The sequence below is a fragment of the Dysidea avara genome, chromosome 11, assembly GCF_963678975.1.
Source record: "Dysidea avara chromosome 11, odDysAvar1.4, whole genome shotgun sequence".
In the NCBI taxonomy this organism is placed as follows: Eukaryota; Metazoa; Porifera; class Demospongiae; order Dictyoceratida; family Dysideidae; genus Dysidea; species Dysidea avara.
Window position 1 is genome coordinate 2,777,540 of NC_089282.1, and position 20,126 is coordinate 2,797,665.

At 37.8% G+C, this 20,126-nt stretch overlaps 2 protein-coding genes across 2 annotated transcripts in view; one reads left to right on the forward strand and one right to left on the reverse strand.

Moving 5' to 3' along the window:
• LOC136239126 (ras-related protein Rab-13-like) overlaps nt 1–13,342 on the reverse strand; it is a 31,492-nt gene extending 18,150 nt beyond the window's left edge. Inside the window, exons 1-6 of the mRNA XM_066029866.1 lie at nt 13,174–13,342; nt 13,058–13,118; nt 12,890–12,950; nt 6,289–6,366; nt 3,507–3,602; nt 3,383–3,448 (exon numbers count right to left, since the gene is read on the reverse strand). Of these exons, the coding sequence (XP_065885938.1) occupies nt 3,383–3,448; nt 3,507–3,602; nt 6,289–6,366; nt 12,890–12,950; nt 13,058–13,118; nt 13,174–13,306 (495 nt within the window). The 5' untranslated portion in view covers nt 13,307–13,342. The remainder of the gene's footprint in view (nt 1–3,382; nt 3,449–3,506; nt 3,603–6,288; nt 6,367–12,889; nt 12,951–13,057; nt 13,119–13,173) is intronic.
• Nucleotides 13,316–20,045, forward strand: LOC136239121 (ferrochelatase, mitochondrial-like). The gene is made up of 10 exons (XM_066029858.1): nt 13,316–13,570; nt 13,927–14,049; nt 16,778–16,926; nt 17,439–17,511; nt 17,559–17,721; nt 18,753–18,851; nt 18,912–19,019; nt 19,469–19,633; nt 19,720–19,782; nt 19,835–20,045. Exons 1-10 carry the CDS (start codon nt 13,416–13,418, stop codon nt 19,958–19,960), a joined length of 1,224 nt encoding a protein of 407 aa, XP_065885930.1. The 5' UTR covers nt 13,316–13,415; the 3' UTR covers nt 19,961–20,045.
• Nucleotides 20,046–20,126: the final 81 nt, after the last annotated feature.

Below are 20,126 nucleotides of genomic sequence, written 5' to 3' on the forward strand. Positions count from 1 at the left end.
ATTACAGTTAGTGAGTCATTATCACATGATGGTTTAACAGTTAGTGGGCTATTCTGCTAATGTTGACAACATTAATTTGAAAACTCTGTGGATGACTTGCACTTCAATGGCAACTTCCTGCAAGAGGCCTAAAAAGTGGTTTTGCTGGGTATGTCTGTCCAAGAAGTCTTGTAATGTTGTGTTTCAGTTTAACACAATCTGGATCAGAGATCACATAACAGTTAACACGTCTTGAAAGCATCAGACTTCTTACATATCAATAGATCATTATATGTAAGTTGTGTCAGTTGTGACATTTCATCTGAATCCATAAAATTGTTTGAGTAACTCTTGTAAGTGCTCCCTATTGACTCATCCAGCTATTATTGGCTCATCTAGCCAATCCAACACAACCATGATGTGAATTATAGGAGGGCTGTCCACTGAATCTCCACTGTGTGTGTGCATTAAATGGCATCAAGAGTCATGAAGTACATATCACCCAAATACTTCAAAAATAGTTAAAAGTGTATAAAGGTACATGCAGTGTGTGATAAAACGAAGCTTCATGCATCCCACAAGTCAAAGGTAACACTGGAACACAAGAAATTTTGTCCTATCATATGTACTGACAAGTACAAGTAGTTTGGTGTCCACCTCAGATCAAAGTTTGTTTGTGTAGTCACCACAAACCAACTACAAATTGCTAATCAAACACTGAATAACACTGCCTTGTAAGGCTGCTATAACATTGTTGAACCACCATTCATCAGGCATATTGGATTATGCAACAACCTTACATCATCCAACTCATTGCACTATACCTGTCTTACATCATGCACTTCTGTTGCAGACAAATAAACTTATATAGAAAGTTAAAAATTTGCTTCACGTTAAGGTGCTCCACAGTGGAAACGATGACGGGTCAGATTTCTTTCCTTGATGGTGGAGCTGTTGACTAAACAAAGAGTAACTTATCCTTTGTGAGAATCAAGTGTGCTTTGACCAATGCGCTCTTGTCTGTCTTGACGTAACAAATGCCAATACCACTGGCGCACACTGGTAGGCCTTCACTCCAACACACTATAGCTACCACCGGCATTAGTCCCATGAAACGTGGCTGTAGGCCACTTCCACTTGATTAGTTTTTTTCACCGGCAAATATCTCAAAAGTAAGGGGTTAACATATAAATGAACAGAAATCAGAGTATAAAAATAATAAAATACAAGTAAGGAGGCATTGTCTCAACAAAACAGTGGTAACGTTTTGAGATATTCACAGGTTAAATACATTGGGAGAATACTATACTGTCATCAGAGGGAAAATATGAAGTTGTTTTTTCAAATTATGGAAAATGTGGGTTGGTCAGGACCTTGACATGGCCTAAAGATACTTAGGTGACATTTCATCACCTGTATGACCAAGATGATCATGTCAATGAAATGTACAGGCATAAAGTGATACAACACTAAACCAAGTAACCTTCTATATCCCACGTAAGACATTTAGAAAAGACACAGCAATACACAAAAAATGGACACCAAGAAGGTCACATGTTTAGATGTTTGAAATCAAGACATCCACTAATAAGGACACCTTGATGATCAGGACAGCCCTAACATTATGTGATGTTCATACACGCATTATTGTTAAGAATGTATACTCAAGTACACTCAAGTTATGATACTGCTCAAAACAAGTCCAGGGTTTACATGAGAAATTTTTCATCAGTTATCGATCACAGAGAAAACTTTTACATTTTTGTAAATTGAATAAGGATAAAATTACCTACATCAACACACATCCCTAATTGTTGAAGTACACAATACAGTACTACGTGATTAAAGCCTTTCTCAGCAAACAATAACTTTGGTGATGTCACTCAAACACTTGATTACACACAACACCTTCGCTACACTTGAGTGGTGCCACAACTGACTTTGAAAATGGGTTACTTTCAAGTACTAAATAGTGAATAGTTCCCGCATTGATTTTTTAAAACTAAGGTAAAAACGCCATAGCAAAATTTAGTGTTTCATAACTGTAATAAAACTATTGCTTTGAAATTTGGTCAGTATTGAGCCGTTTTGCAAATCCAGTCACATTATTTAAGTGATAACAGCGAGATGGGCAAGACTAAAGAAGCCCTTACTGTGTGCTTCTAATAGCACTGATGATTATACAACCACTTAAGATGCAACTGGATTTACAAAAAGGGATCTTCCACACATATCTTGAAAAACTATCAAAGACGCACAGAAGCCCAAAAATTTCTTTATCTGTTAACCAGTGTTGTGACTCAGCCCTAACCAAATATCAAACCAATAACTACAAGTCTATCTCACAGTGCTGACTGGATGTGGAAGATTCCTTTTAGCTAATGTGGTCACAAATGGTAATAACAACACTTCTCTAGTGTGAGATAGTGGGACTCACTAAGACTTGTACAAACATGACACTTTCACTATTATATAGTAATGCACTTTCAGTGTTTAGAGCTGTGAAAATCCTAAAATTGAAAGGTAGGACACCTGTGAACTTTATCACCAGTGAATCACTACAAGGGAAAATCCCTCATTTCTGTCACTACACTTGTATGATGCACTATACAAGTGTGGTTGTGAGTGTCTGTGTAGTGTGTAGTGTCTACTTTAACTCAGTCCTCAGAGGAAGGTGATCACACAACTGTATTCCCATGGTGCAGTTGTGCAACCAAATATGGAATGCGCAGAGTTGGGAATAATAAAAGTAACTCCATATTTGGTCTTCTAAGTGGAACACTTTGAAGAAGTCATAAAAGTATTATTGTTATGTAACAAAGTAATAATGTACAGTAATATTATTACATAATGCTTTAAACCGCCTTCATACCCATATGTGTAAGTCACTACAGTGCTAATACTATACCTTGGCTGATTTGCCAAATCCATGGGGAACATTTTAAGCCAAATTCCAACGTTGTAGACTAACACAAACGGAAGTTACGGCTAAAGAAGTTAGCGATTGCCAATTGCTGAGGCCACCAGCCCCTCCAATAATAACAAAAAGCAACAATATACATATAAAATACTGTGGCCACCGACCACCTCATTGTATGTGTTCTTCATTCTTTGAGCTAGTTGGTGTTATATTTGCTTCACGTGTTTTATTGAATACAAATTCAATATCCTGTCGTGTAGACTTTATGGCTGTGCTATTGTAATGGTTATACCATAATGGTGATCAAGTGTAATATGAGAGGAGGGTAACTGATGTATTTGCTGGCTTGTACAGGAAACGTCTTACTAACGATTATCTCACTATCCTACACTGTAGCATGTTTTTAATGGTAATGAGGTGGGCCTTTTAATCATGCTTCACTGTGTATACAATACATTAAGAATACATACAGAATATACTCACGTCTTCCACTCCTTCTCCAGTTAATGCACTAACTTCTTTGTACTTGATGTCCAAACCAAGAGCTGCCTATAATGGAGTAACAATGTGTTGTATGACAGTTCTTTCATAACAGCCACGCCCTCACCGTCTCAGCGTCAAATCTTTCCACTTCTCTTTCATGATCTTTATCCCTTTTATTGCCCACCAACAAAATCACTGGCATATCATAGCTACTGCAGTTCTACACAACAAAATAACACCAGCAGACACAGTGTAAAAGATTAGTGCTTATTTTACCACCCTGTAAAAGCATTAGTAGTATGGGATATGATGTCAGTGGCAGACGAATGCTTACTGTATACTTGAGTATACACATTGATGAGTACTTGTACATTAGTACTTTTCAAGTATATTTGGCTTTAGTCAGTGGAGAAGGTTAGGTATGAAATTATGAAACCAGGAATTTAGTGTGGTCAAAAATTTCAAAATCTGAGCTTTAGTTAATAAAGCAAAAGCAAAAACTACAAGCTTGCGACAGTGATGGAATTTCCTCCTCGCCACAGTCATTACCAACAAGCTATCAAAATGTCCAAAACTTCTAATAATATGGACACCTTGGGACCAACCCTGATTTTCCAGATCAGTTTATGTACTAAGGGATACTTTGGGACCTTAACTAGGTGTCTGGATTATGTAGGTGTTCACGCATGTTAACAGTTAAATATTCCACTGATCCGTTATGCCCCAACTATACTTATCAAATTAATCTTGCATTCTATAAAGAAATATTAGAATTTTTTAAAGTTCATAAAGTATGGAAACAAGGGAGGTCACCTTACACTAGTGCTGTACACCTACAAAATTTTTGTCACCCGTTAATTGCCTACCAATAATTGGCAATAACCAGTTAATTGGTTTGTTTGTATATTGGCAGACATAACGCGAGTCAACAAGCCTGCTGGAAGGTTTAGGGTGTTACCAAAGTGACCATCAACATCCTGTCTAGCAATAACAGTTATTACAATCACATATTTACACATTCTTTGAGGTTATGTTATGATGTTAACACTTGTCAGCAGGGGTAATTTATGGTTTACCAAGTGGGTGGGCAATAACTGGTCTAAAGGTTTCTTCACCGGTTATTGGCTGACCTAGACAACACCTGTTAATAACTGGTTAATTGGACACCAGTGTACATCACTACCTTACACGTATACTAGAGGCCAATTAATCCCTACTTCAGTCTACCCATAACTGAATTAGGGATTGAATGTTCACTAGTATGTTTGTAGACGACTTCCCTTGCTTCACTACTTTTTATTTTTATGATCCCTAATCATACTTGTTTACTTTTTTTGCAACATTGTTATGACTGGTGAGCCCACACATACTGCACTAGAAGAATGATTTCAGGCTTATTGTTTTTGTCTGAATGTACACCCCAACTATCCAAACCTCCATGATCCCTATTATACAGTACTACCATGCGTTATCTTCCAAGTTAGCTGCTATATGTGGTTGCTCTATTAGGATAATTCCAATGTGTGGCAACTGTTCTATTAGAATGTCTTGATCCTTTCCAAAGTAAATGTGATAAGTTGCTGTTACTAGGGCTGCACCAATTCTAGTACTGCACCAATTCTAGTACTGATATCAGTATCAGATCGATACTGATGTTTTCATGCAGTATTGGAATCAGCCATTATATATATAGCTGCAGATACTAATTCTTATCACGTGCGAGAATAAAATATGCATTTGTACTTGCTTATTTTACTGGCACAATGGACACCTGAAAGCATCAAGCATATGCTAATAACTACCAGCAATATTACTGATCTGTACCGGAACTTCTCTGTGAAAATGCATGTCTGAGAAAAATATCAATATACTCTAATAGAACAGTCAATAGCTCTAATAGAGCAATCAGAGAGCTGTTAGTCATGACTGTTTCATTAGAATGTTGCTTTTGTGAACACCACTTCTTCTCGAGCCAAAGTAGTAGAGCACAGAAGAATACTGTACTAGCCACTAAACTGGTTTGCATTTCTATAAATTCTCAGCTTCTTAGTAGGTGAATCTTGATTTGCTACTTTATCATGAACTTGTTATACAATTATGATACAAAATTTTACATTTAAATACATGAAGCACACAAACAATATATATATGTGACTGGGATTTGCAAAGAGGTACCTTTTTCACACAGAAAATTTGACTCATTTTTTGAAATTCGAACCTTCATAACTTTTTGTTCATGGCATATAATTGCCTGAAACTTTCCATGCAGTATCTGGCTGCATTGTGATTCTAAGCGCACATTAATCAGCAAAAGGAGTCAAGTGTTATATCATTTCATTTGTTAGTACATAAAATGTGTGGAAAAGGTACTTTTCGCAAATCCGGTCACATAATTTTATGGTGTTATAAATGTGTGCAGTTATGAAGTATAGCTAAGGTACTTGGTATCGGTACTTGTATTTGCAGCAGATAAGTTTTTGGTACTTGAAGTATCGGGAAATGTGAAATCGGTACAGTCCTAGCTATTACTTAATGTTTAGTAAAGTCTGCACCTTGTTCTAATTATGCTCAACGCTACCAACAGTTCAAATTACAATATATGACCAAGAAAGGTATCTTTATTTTCTTCAAACTTTTATGGCCCATAACCTTTACACCACTAAACTTTGGTCAAACAATTTTCAGTAGTGGCTTTGTTACAGACTACAGATATTCTATTCCAGTACTGAGATGTGACTGTGATTGTGCTCAAACGACTGGTTATTGCAGGCTCAGTCACAACTGGCTATTAATCAATACCAGAATAGTATGTACACAATATACACACAACATCATGTTGTGTAAATGCACAAAGGGTGGGGCTCACAGCACAATCTTAGCTACAAATACAGCCAATCACCACTCACATTTTCAATGTCATCCATCCACTTTCTGATTGACTGAAATGAGCCAGCATTGGTGATGTCATAACAGATTATTACTCCCTAATATGGTAATGTGACATCACAACGTCACACTTTACATATGGCAGCATTTGAACAATAGGAGTGACTGTTCTATTAGAGTATTTTGCTAACTATAATTAACTTATTCATTTAACCCTTAGAAGTTACAAGAAGGCTTTAAGGCATAAAAAACAGAATTAGTTGTGCATACACGTGTCATATAAGCTGAGCGCTACCTTTCTGCTGTTCTACAATGAGTTACTACTTAAAAACTTGTTTAATTCACTACCATAATATGTAAACACACTAGATAAGAAGTAATGAACCACAAACATCTCCTCCACCAAAATCAATAATTGTTTTTTACATTCCTACTGTATTAACTAACATCTTGACTAGGGTTCCACCGATACAGAAAAATAACTACCGATCCAATACCAATACCTAGAAGCAAATTTTCACCGATACAGATACCGATACCGATAATTGCTATACAATTTACAATCATCTCAAGCTGGCTATGTGTGACTGTTGTAGTAGAATATATTATTGTGCAGTGACTGTTCTATTAGAGTATTTCGATCTTTTTCATGCAAACATAGTAAGTAGCAGTTGCTTGATGTTTAGCAAAGCAATTCTTGCACCTTTTATGCTAGAATAATACTCAACACTATTTCCAACTTGTTATACCTCACGTTTTGCTAGCATAGGATTTATGATGATAGTTATGGTTATGACGATTGGCGCGAGTGGCTATTAATCGGTATCGGAATACCTGAATAACCGATACCGATCGATACGAAAAGCCCAATATCGGCTCCGATACGATACCGATCCGATTATTGGTGGAACACTAATCTTGACACACCCCCCCCTGTGCTGTATTTTCCATAAAAACATGTGACAGTGTTTTAACTAACTGTAACATGCAGAATCCTGTTCCCCCTTTTAATTCAAAATTAGAAAATGCTACCGCAAGTTGATATTTAGGTTATCACACATGCTTCTGTATAAACTCCGATAATATACAAACTGACAGACAACCACTACATTACTCATCATATAAACTGGTACCAAGCATTGTCATATCTGGTAACAGTGTCCCATAGATCAATGTAGAGAACAATATGTTCACCTGCTATTATCTCAGTATTTGTTTCATAGTTTCCTGCTTGTATTGGTATGACACTAAAACATTATTTTGATTGCTGAGACTATTGGTGTACAATAGATCATGTGATCTCATAATGGCGGTGCATAGCATCAAGCCATAACATACTTTTTTCTTGTTTCAACATTGACCTCATCATTTACTGCACTGCACAGATTGTTAGATGTTCATTGAAGACTAAGCATTTATTTCTGTTAATGCCAGCGACTAAATGGGGCTAGGCGTTTTATACGAGATCAGTATCAAAACCGTTTACTGGAATTAACAGCATTTCAAATTATAGTATGATAACACCAAATGGTTAACCTCACCCCAGGGAATATGAATGTCTATCAGAAAAATACCTTTTAAGTGTGGGTTCTTGAGGGTCTACTCTTGATAAATAATATTATGAACTCTTGATAACGCCCACCAAAATTACAGTAAAGCATTGACATGTTCTTTAAATGTGGGTTCTTACAGAAGGATCTAATGACAAAAGTCTGGGAATTGATATTTAGTTATACTCTTACCAGACAGACAGGGTTACTAAAATATGTCCAGTTCATGTTTGTACGATTGTTCACCATCCGAAGAGAAACTTAATAAGCTTTTTGTTTCATCATGGCACAGTACATGTGAGTACATTACATCGGAAATATGGAATGCCATCAAGATTTCATTTTTGTTGAAATTTACCCAGCAATGGATTTATGCCAAATACAGCATGCTACAATTCTTAAGTTAAAAACAATTTTACAGTGGAACCTCCCTTATCCGGACCTCTATTATCCAGGCACCTCCATTGTCCAGACAGCCCAAATTGGTCATGTGGCTTGTAGTTTAGTTGACCATAATGGAGTTTGGCTTAGATAAAAGCACAAGGAGGGAGCCTAAATTGCTGTTTACCTGTTTGGTGGCTTGTTTATTCTACTACTAATAACTACCACTTGGTTGCTAGGTGATAATGCATTTTTACAGCCCAGGGGAGTGACCATGAATGCTCTGTAGCGACTTCCCCCTCTGCCCACTAAACTGCATAGCACTAACTGATAGCAATAACAACATTACGTATATGTTAAAGCATAGCCGCGAGTGCTATATGAAAAATAAAGTACGAGGCGCGCGGCCGAGATGCTAATAAAGCACGAGGCGAAGCCGAGTGCTTTATTAGCATCGAGGCCAAGCGCCGAGTACTTTATTTTTCATATAGCACGAGCAAGGCTATGCTTTAAATGATTTATGGAACTTTCTAGCCGTGCAGCTTCACCATAAACTAGGACTCGTAATTAACAAGCGTTGTACGAACTATTAGCAGCCAGAACGCACACAAACTAGTTTAACAAAGTAACTCACGCGTATTTCACCATAGTTTGGCATAGTAGACGTTCATTGCGTCTTTTGGCAGGTTTTGCTCGCAACCCACAATCAATTCTATTGCGAGTCACATGGTGAAGTATTTCCGTGATATCTCCAGGACTTGTCCGTTTACATTATCAAACGTAACAGCAACGTTATCTTCTCCCACCCATCATCGAAGCATTTAGGTATGTCTATAAAAGCAATCCAGTGGTGGAACTCGTATCGGCTGGGGTGATTAATCACTCAGCGCGGCGAGGCTATCAGCCTTCACCGGCTTGGGTGATTAGTCGTACTGGCGCGAGCCCCGTAGGCTATTAGCCTACACTAAGGCACATGGGCAACTGTGCTTTATTGCCCACAAAGAGTGCTTTATTGCACCGTAAAGAGTGCTTTATTGCGAATAAAGCACTCTTTGCGGTGCAATAAAGCACTCTTTGTGGTCGATGAAGCAGTTGGCCAGCTGAGAGTGTACTTTATGAAATTTAAGTACACTTTTTCTTTTGATCTCGCCCACGCAAAGTTCTATAATTGTATTTAAGGTAGTCACTTTAGCATAATAGCATGTTATTCTTAGTTACAGATATTTCTGAGATACTGACAGTAGTATGTACCAGACTGCCCGGATAAGAGAGGTTCCACTGTACTATGATATGAGCTCCTGTAATTTATATTTCTAACATCCCTATACAATTGATCTTTCTGTTGTAGGTACTTTGCAGCACTATAACTCTATCAAATAAACAGTTTGACATTTTGAGAAAGAACAGTGCAGGGTTCTGCCTAGGAATTCCTTAGTGGTGGCCTAAAATTAACATGGAGCTGTTGTATTAGAGTAATTGCATACGTACTGGTACATGTAGGTACTGGTCAGTTTTTAGAGGTACTGGTCTCTTTGAACCACTGCCGACCAGTGTGGGCAGAACCATGCAAGTGCACGATATGCTAGTGGACATTTAATCCCTACTTCAAGTTAAATGTCTACTAGTATATCTTCAGGTGTAGGTGACCTCCCTTTTTTCACAACTTTTTTTAATACTTTATTTTCCTTAACATTATTACGACTGGTACACCTGTGCATATCACATCAAAAGAAAGAATGGCGCCAGAGTTATTGTTTTCATTTGAACACGTGCCCAACTATCAATAACTGAAAAAGTGCAAAGTGGTCATTACACTTCATTTTCAATTATGTTCAACCCGTTACAGTGTTAGAAAAGTATGATGAGCACCTCTGCAATCAATCCAGTCACTACATGGAAAATATGGACGATTCTCCTTACTAACATAGGAACCCACTATACACTACTGCAAATCAACTGTCAGCAAAGATAAATGGGACACAAAGGGAGACAAAATAACTCCACGATGCATGCATTGTATATATTGCAGTATGCCAAAAGGTACCCGTCGGGCTGAAGCAACGTCTAACGGTAAAAAAATTAAGTTCATAGCCACAGTCTTATCAAGTTACGCTTGTCTGAAGGCATTAGTAAGAGAGTGAATCAGTCAGTGAGTGAGTAAATCAGAAAGTAGAAAATTCCTCTAAATGAAGGCACTATTAGTATGATCCTTAGTATACAGCACTACCATATTGTATGATCAAAGTTCTTAGTTCACAACTTTAATAACCATAGCAATATATGTGGGCCAGTAGCTATGTGGACCCAGTGAATTTATCTCAAAAGTCTATTTGTGGAAAAAACCCAACTTCTATTGATAATTACTATATATATCACCAAGAGTTCATAATATATATGCTGAGGAGACTCATATACACCTGTAGAAGGGCGTATCATGAAATTATGACATAACGACAAGATGTAGTGGTTTGTGACGTCTGAGCAGCCATAAAAGTGCAACAATTGTTAGCATTTCCCCACACTTGTGATACTTGAGAAAGCCACATTCGCGAATGGCCTGGTAAGAAATGTCTACAAAGTTGTGTCAAACCCACAAAAATATGCTTGTAGTTCAGTGAACGTTGAAAGGTCGAGTTAGTTCAGTTGCTAGCGACGTTGTTAGGCACGGGTTCAATCGATATTATGTTCAATTAATAACATCATTAATTATACACAGAGAAACAGGCGAACTCGGAAATATTACATCATAACTTCACAATACACCCTTCTACAGGGGTATACGAGAGTAGGATACTCTCTTCAGTATATATATATATTATGAACTCTTGATATCACCTGTTAGTATGATTTGACACAAACACATAACTTGATCAGAAAAACAATTACTATAGCAACTAACATCATTAATTTATCCAATACACCTGTAAATGATGCATACAAATTTCTGGCAATACTGTTATCACTGTGTAGTTTGTTACAACTTTACTGTAAAAGATAAGTAATTCAGGTGGCTAAACATTAATAGCCATGCTAGTGACCACAGGTCACACATGAAATAAATTTTACCATTAGAGTTTGTCAATTAAAAAAAGTTTCCATGAAAAATGGCCATCACTGTTCAGTGGACTGGACTACTGGACTGACATATCATATTTTTGGCTTTATACATTATATGATTGAGTCTCGCTAGTTAAGGGGCCCTTTGGGAACCTGCAGAGCTTGCTACTAAACACTGAATAATTCGAGCAGTGGAGTATATGCAAAAACTGTCTTAGTAATTTCGCTACTGTATTTTATGTCATTCATACATGTATATAGCTGACAATACTCACTCCTTACACTGGTATATAGTAATGCTGCAGGATGTATATGTAATGATGACAGTTAACTATCAACTTGCCAGTTGATAATATCCTTAGAGCAAGCTTGAGGAGTCAAGTCTTGTGTGGCTAAACCTAGCCAGTATTTCAATGCAGGGGCTTATTAATGAGCGATTATAAGCACCCTTGCTTTAAAATCTAAGCTCCTGTGCTGAAATAGAAGACTGGGGCCATGCAAGACTTGACCAGTATTAAGCATTTAGTATAGTATGTTCACGTTGAGCTGAACCCTCAAAAACATTTAATAACTCATGGATGCAATTACACACGATCTTGAAATTTGGCTCATTTGTAGTACTGCTTGACCCGCTAAAAATATTTCAAAATCTTGTTGTTCAAATGTTTGACATAATATTTACAGTCAATCAAAATTTTCACAATATATTTCCTGTGGTGAAGCCATATAAGTACAGTGTTCATTACAGCCCTTTCCCAAACTTGCAATGGAGCCAAACCGTACATGTCTATTGTTGACACCTTTGCTGTTACCAATAATCATCTGGTTGGCTGAAATATTAACTCTGTTGAGAAAAAATCCACTTTTAATTTTTAGCCGTTTTTCAGGATTCAGCTCAACGTGAACATACTATAGTGGACTACATGCTCCCTAGGGGACCTTAACTAGCAACACTCAGTAAATCCACACAGAATGTGTATAAACCAAAAATATGTCAGTCCAGTAGTCCAGTCCACTGAATAGTGACGGCCCATGAAAAATATACTCATGAGTGAGTTCTTCGTCTGATTTACAAAAGTCAACACTACTGTAGTACTAATCCATCTAGTGTAGTCCACAAGCAATGTAAGGAATAGCAAAACCTTCTATGGCTGGTGATATTCAGGGGGTGTATCTGGACTCTCAAGTTTTTTTTTGTTTACTAGTCAGATTTATAACCACAAAAGTGTACTAGAAATCAATACCATTCACCTCGAGACAGAAAATTTGATATTATTCACAAAACCTAACTCATACACCTGTACACCCATATTCAGGCACATTTTTTTTGTTCTCACTAGTCAGGTATGTATAACTGTATTGAAAGTGAATTACTGAAAACTGTTTGCTGGTCATAGAGATGTGCACTATTACTAGTGACGTGTAGCTAGCTTTTCAATAAACTTTAACCGAGCAAAAAGCAAAAAAATACACTGGCTATGTACAGTAAGACTGTGTAGTTGCCAAGAACTTTCATTACTGCGTCCAGTTTCTTGTATACTCTAGTACAGGTGCAGTGAGAGCTTTTTTTGCTATACCACAAATTCCACAATATAGTGCTTTGAAATCATATGACCTTACATAGGTTCTGTACCTTAGCTCCTCTGAAGAAGCTAGTTCTGATAGAATTGAACCTCTCCTGGCCAGCTGTATCCCTAGTAACAGATGTAAACAGACACTGAAATAAATTGCGGGCTTGTGTAATAATAACTCTGCGAGCTTATGCAACAATTTAGGGGATTTTTAAACGCTTCTTTCTCACCATATTTGAATTTTGTAACGTCCATTTTGGTATTTCACGTTCTTCGTCTTGAAGTCAACCCCTACGAACATGCACAGTAATACGATACCTAACAGCGTCCATGCCAAATCACTCACCAATTGTAGGAAGAAAGTTTTTCTGATAAGTATTCTCCACATATCGCAATATTAGACACGTCTTGCCCACACTAGAGTTGCCTATCAAGATTAGTTTGATGAGGGCATCATACGTCTCCACTTCAGCAGCCATTCTATTTAAAGTACACTATTATATTGCTCGAATCTTTAGAATATATTTATTCCTAAAGCCATAGACTTCGTTGTGGTAGCCGCCATTACTTTCAAGTGTTCACACTAAGATGTTGTCGAAGACGTTAAGATGTTTGAGTTCTGCTGGAGGGCTATCCGGGATTCATCAAGCTCGCCGGACATTTGGCCCGGCTGGTGCCTGCAGTAAGCGTCTGCTTGCTACAACTAATGCCCTAGCGCGTAATAATGGTTCATCTAGCCAGACGTAAGGCTACTTAGCAGCTCTGTAACTTGAGTTACAGCTGTGCTGCTGTTGCATGCAATATCCATTGTCCTAGCTTTGCTGTTAACTAATGGGAGAGTGAATTAGGTAGTTGAGTATGCTTTGAAAACCCTAAAATTTTATTAACTAATGTGTATATAAGTGTGCATATAATTTGCAGAATTATTAAGAGCTCAGTGAATCCTACTTCAACCTTGTCACCATTTACCAAGATCAATTTTAAATTAACTGGTAGCACTAGCTCTGTCAAGTTGGCCCTAAACAGGCCTGACTGTTTTATTTAAGCAATTGTACAAATAAACTAAATGGTAATTTTGTGGTCTTTCATGATCACTCAGCTCATCTCCAAAGACTGGCATCATCATGCTTAACCTTGGGGGACCAGAGAAGGTGGATGATGTTCATGACTTTCTTCTACGTCTCTTCCTTGATAAGGACCTCATCCCTCTACCAGCACAAAGGTGTGTAGTGTATTCTGGGAAATATATTGTCTCCATAATTGTAGTTAATGTTCAATACTGAAGCTGTAGCTCTGCATGTATTGTCACTATTGTGTGAAGTGCACAATTGACCTTAACTGGATTACTGTAGTAATCAGTGAAGCCTGTTTTAGCAAACTCTGAAATAAACCTCACAACTGACCCTGACATCAAGAAAGAAACCTTTATAAGGACTAAGGTTTGATCCTGGCTAATTTTTTATCTGATAGAGGAACCTCTAGTTGTAATGGTTGAATGGAAATAGGACTTTTTGTTATGGAAATTTCTTCAGAATGCAACACGCCTTCTGTATTGCGGGCTTTTCCAAAGGGGAATTGTTTTTCCAGAGTGGTGAAAATTTTCGTAGCTGGATCAAAATAGCATTGTTTAAATACGCAGAAGAAATTTAAAAAATACCCTCTTGAAATTTTGGATGGTGATCTGCAAAAAAAAATTTGCCCTCAATAAATAGCCACTGTATGGTATTAACTGAACCAGCATGTAGCCATCTCCAAGATATGCACCTTAAAAAAAATGTTTTGTCTTGTTTTCTTCATATTCACGTTTTTCTTAGCTTCCTTTCTGTTTGCTTTTGTTTGCTTTTGAAAAATTTATACATGTTTTATTTAATTTGCTTCAAATTTTGAATCTTTAAGAGCTTCACAGTGAAATCTAGATACTGTAATAGAACAGTCATATTTGTAAGGAGTGTATGCAGTAAAGTATCAAATTCGTGTATATCATATTCACCTGAGCCATATGGGCTGGTTATACAGGCCAGCTGTGGAAACATTTAGTAGCATTTGGTAAAGTCCTTTAAATATCAGAACCATGTTATCAAAAAATTACTTTGATATGAATTACTGGTCCTTTGAAAACATTCCATGGACATGCAAGCGTGGTTCCATGGTAACATAATACTGTACAAAACAATTGGGACAGCAAAAAAAAAAAAAAAAAACAGCTGTATGAGGGCTAATTAGTTTATTATCCAGTTGCTAGTGTGGTTGGGGTGTAACTAATCACTGGACTGGACTACTGGACTGGAACACTGGACTGGACTACTGGACTGACATATTTTTGGTTTTTACACATCCTGAGGTTGGTTTTATTGAGTCTTGCTAGCTAAGGACCTTCAGAAAACTTGCAGTCTGCTACTAAAATGATCAGTGTGAGGAGTGGAGTAAGCTAAAACTGACTTCTCACTACTTGTTATGCTTTACAACATTTATACACTTCGTTTTGGAGATTGTAATATATATAGCAATAGCTACCAAAAATCATTTTACTATATTTGTGCTACCTATGAACCCTTGAACTAAATAGCTCAGACCCCTGGACACAACCTATCCCTTCTAGACAATCTGTTGTAGTTAAATTCATTCCTACATGCAATATACAAACTCATTGCACAACTGTAGGGTTTTTCTGCTATCATGATTAGTTCTTACATGTGCTGGTTGGTGTACTATAATATATGACCAAATTTATTAGCATTATAAAAACTTGCTACTATCTCTAAGACTTTATTGTTGGTTAACCATAACTAGCACATTCCCTGCAGCATACTGATAAAGAGTACAGTATATGTACTGTAGAAGAACATAATAGAGGTAGAAGTAAATTTTTGCTTATTCCACTCCTCACACTGATCATTTTAGTAGCAGACTTCAAGTTTTCTGAAGGCCCTTGGCTAGCAAGACTCAATAAAACCAACCTCAGAATGTGTAAAAACCAAAAATATGTCAGTCCAGTAGTCCAGTCCAGTGTTCCAGTCCAGTAGTCCAGTCCAGTGATTAGTTACACCCGTGTGGTTGAAGGGTTCCCAGTGTGAACAACATACTCATCCATGGCCTCCCCTCCCCTCTTTAAAGCAAATCATACTACTTTTATTTTTAAATCACAGGAATAAAGTTTGTCTACTTACTTGTGTTTCATATCATATGCAACACACTACTGTGTGTCTTGATAATGTAGTCGATCTCGTACTATAGCAGCTGGACCATATTAGGAGGTTCCACTGCGGTGCTTATGAGCCCCTAGTACCACTTAAAATCTACATACAAATGTTGTACTGTTAATCCAGTCTATAAAAACAGACTTTTGCATAATTTATTTTAGCAGTGCTTATAGCGTGTCCAGCCTTCTCTGGATGGCATAGTGTTAATAATGTAAACAGTGAAGTGTCAAAGAAGTCCTATTGGTGATAACAATTTGTAATGCACTGAGAAATACCAACTTGTCCATTGTAACCAGCTCTTTCAATCTTGATGGCCACCTCTTCGTAAGACCACAATGCTACATTGGCCATCTGTAGTAGGTCCCAAATCATGGCAAAATTTTGTAGCGTAGGAGGACATTACAAACAAATGTTGTGGGTACTGTAATAATTGAGGCCATATTTTAGTCTCAAACATAGCCTCTTCATTGTACTGTAAGTACCGTATAGCCTAAATATTTCAAGGGGCAAATAATTATTTCGAGGTTGAGCAATGTTGCTAAAAATAATTTTTTTTTGTGGATTTGCAAACACTCCCAAAATGTGTTAGACTATATGAAGGTCTAAATATTTCAAGGGTAAAATTTTTGCTGATAACACCCAAAACCGCAAAATCAGCAAAATATTTAGGCTATACGGTAGCTACATCTATATGCTCTCTTATAAGAAGTGTTATAAACAACTGGTAAATATTTTCTGTTTTGTTGTTAGCCGTTTGGCCCCATGGATAGCTCGCCGCAGGACTCCGAAGATTCAGGAGCAATACAAGAAGATTGGTGGGGGATCCCCTATTAAGATGTGGACTGAGAAACAAGGCCAAGGAATGGTGGACCTCCTGGACAAGATGAGTCCTGAAACAGGTTAGAAGACATGACATACAGTAGGCTTCACTTAGTGACCACTACCTCATTATAGTGACCATGTGTAGGTCCCAAACATAGCTAAGGTGTACTTCATGACCTCATTAATAAGACCACCTCATTATAGTGACCATGTCAAGTAGGTCCCAAACATAGCTAAGGTGTACTTCATGACCTCATTAATAAGACCACCTCATTATAGTGACCATGTCAAGTAGGTCCCAAACATAGCTAAGGTGTACTTCATAACCTCATTAATAAGACCACCTCATTATAGTGACCATGTCAAGTAGGTCCCAAACATAGTTAAGGTGCATTTCATGGCCTGCACCATTAAGACCACCTCCTTATTGAGGCCATAATAGTTACACGATTAGAGGTTCAACGTTGTTTTTGAGCACTGACTGGTGGTGAAATTCATATAATCGCTGCAATGATTTTATTATCTAAGGTAATAAATGCTGCAGCATTTAATACAGTAACCCTGTTCATGTGTGTGTGTGTTTCTACAGCTCCTCACAAATTCTATGTTGGGTTTCGTTATGCTCACCCACTAACTGAAGACTCATTGGATCAGATGGAACAGTAAGGTGCTCTTTGTATGGAAGCATTTACAATACCACTGACACTAGGGATGGTATAGAGAGAGCAGTGGCATTCACCCAGTATCCCCAGTACTCTTGCTCCACTACTGGTAGCAGTCTTAATGCTATCTACCGTTATGTGAACAAAAAGCCCTCCAAAATACGTTGGTCAACTATTGACAGATGGCCCACACACCCTGGACTTGTAAAGGTAAAGTAATGCTATATTGCAGGTTGACACAGAATGTTATCTTTCATTACTAAAATCCGGTGTCTGTTTATTGTAATGTGTACTTATGTGTACTTACTAGTCTGTCAACTTATCAATGAGCATTATAATTCTGCTCTTTGAATACAGTGAAACCTGGCCACCTCATTATAGTGGCCAGGTCCAGCAAGTCCAAACACATTTTCCATTATTATTATATGTATTTAATTTTTATTAATAGGGCCACCTCATTATTAAGGCCAGTGGCCACATACTACAGGACCAAACTGGTAAAACTAATACAATGTTCTCTCAGTAAAGAGGCCAGCTGACCAGGCAGTGAAGGTATTACTGCAAAAGTTGCTCCTCTTAAGTGTATATTTTCACTACTGAAAAGCTGTACCTATTATTCCAGCAGTATACTTTCCAACCATTATGTCATGCTGGTACAGTGTAGCTATATTCCTATATACCTTTCTCTGTGATAAAATCTACACAGTGATCAATTGAAAATATGCGGTGGCTGGTTTGTTGAAAGCTTCGTAATATGTCTGTTGAAAACCTCAATGATAAGACCAGTTTGTTTTATGGCTGCATTAATTAGGGTTTCAGTAATAGGGCCACTTATCATGGATCCCATAGGTGGCCCTAGTAATGATGTACCAGAAAGAACAGTTGTTTTAAAACCTGTTCATAATATTACCCATTAAATCGTCTGAGAATACGCACACTATATATTACCTGAACTAAAAGTTTGTTACACCTCATCTTGGTCACAGACAGTGAACAGTTATCACTAACCACATGTAAGAGTACACTGCATAGGTGCAAGCCTACGTGTTTGGCCTATTGCTCGCCTCTGGGGTATGTGCAGTGCTTATCTCACCAGCTAAACTGTTTTCCAATTTATTGCTCTGATAAACCTGTAAACTACATGTAATGAACAGATTCACTTTTCCTGCCATAAGCCACATGTACTCTATTGTGCTTTTGATACATGATTGGCATGTCTCACAGTTTGTATCATGTGTTAGGCATTTTCTGACAATGTCAAGAAAGGAGTGGAGCAGTTTTCACCTGAAGTGCGAGATGATGTAGTGATATTATTTTCTGCTCATTCATTGCCAATGAGAGTGAGTGTTGTGTCACAATGAAGGGGGTGGGGATGTGTGTCATGAAGGATGATATAACAGGTGGTAGAACGAGGTGATCCCTATCCTGCTGAGGTGGCTGCTACTGTACATGCTGTAATGGAACAACTGAAGTTCTCCCATCCTTACAGGCTAGTATGGCAGTCTAAGGTGATTACATAGTACAACACACTACTGTCTCTCTCTACACACGCGCACATGCACACACTCACACAGCCTTCTGTTGTCCTGTCACAATACACTAAATAAAACACCACCACACTCTGTATGAGTCATGAATTCTTGACTCTGTTGGCACCTTATGAGAATTTCTGAGAGACTTAGGAGCAAAGCTGAAACTTGAAGAAATTGGCACCAGGTTGTGCCATATCTCACAGGTAAGGTGTGAGTATCCAAAGAGCCATGGACAATTGGTGTTTGCTTTCCCAGTTCCCCATTTCTAGCTGGGTAGACTGAAACAATTTTTTGCTCCAGCAACTGGACATCGAACCTGGATCATAGGCTGTAGCTGCCTTATACATGCATGCACACAGACACACTACACACAGACACACTACACACATGTCATAATAACTAATTTGTATTGTAATTGTACCTAGGTAGGGCCGCTTCCATGGCTGGGTCCTCAAACAGACAAAACTATTGAAGAACTGATAAAAAGAAACCGCAAGAACATTTTACTGGTACCAATAGCATTTACTTCAGATCATATTGAAACACTACACGAGCTTGACCTTGAATATGCTGAGGAGCTGGCTACAAAAGTGAGTGGGTGTGTGGGGTGATGTGTTACGTATGTGTTTGTGTGCACAGTAATGAATGTGACACTTTTCTTTCTCTCTCAATGTAGTGTGGTGCTCCAAACAGTGTCAAGAGAGCAGAGTCACTCAATGATAACAACACTTTCATTGAGGTAACCATAACAATACTGCATTGTCTGTTGCTATGACAACACTCTTGAGCAGGCACTGGCTGATTTAGTGCACACCCACCTCAAGGAGGACAAGTCATGTTCCACTCAGCTACACCTTCGTTGTCAAATGTGCTCCAACAATACTTGCGGCAAGATGAGAGAATTTTTTATAAACTAATGTTCATTTCTAACCAATGTTTTTTTTTTCTATCCGATTTATTATGCATAGTTTTTCATATTATCATATCAGTCTGTTAAAGTAACACGATTACTATGAACATACTACACACTAACAAATTATTGAAAATGGTACCTCAATAATCAGGACAACCCACAATTGTCCT

Bases quoted from the DNA above. Each gene is read 5' to 3' on its own strand.
- LOC136239121 (XM_066029858.1), top strand. From the start codon at position 13,416: ATGTTGTCGAAGACGTTAAGATGTTTGAGTTCTGCTGGAGGGCTATCC. The intron at 17,722-18,752 runs GTAAAGTAATGC...ATCATGTGTTAG, and splicing joins CACACCCTGGACTTGTAAAG to GCATTTTCTGACAATGTCAA. The intron at 19,634-19,719 runs GTGAGTGGGTGT...CTCTCAATGTAG, and splicing joins CTGAGGAGCTGGCTACAAAA to TGTGGTGCTCCAAACAGTGT.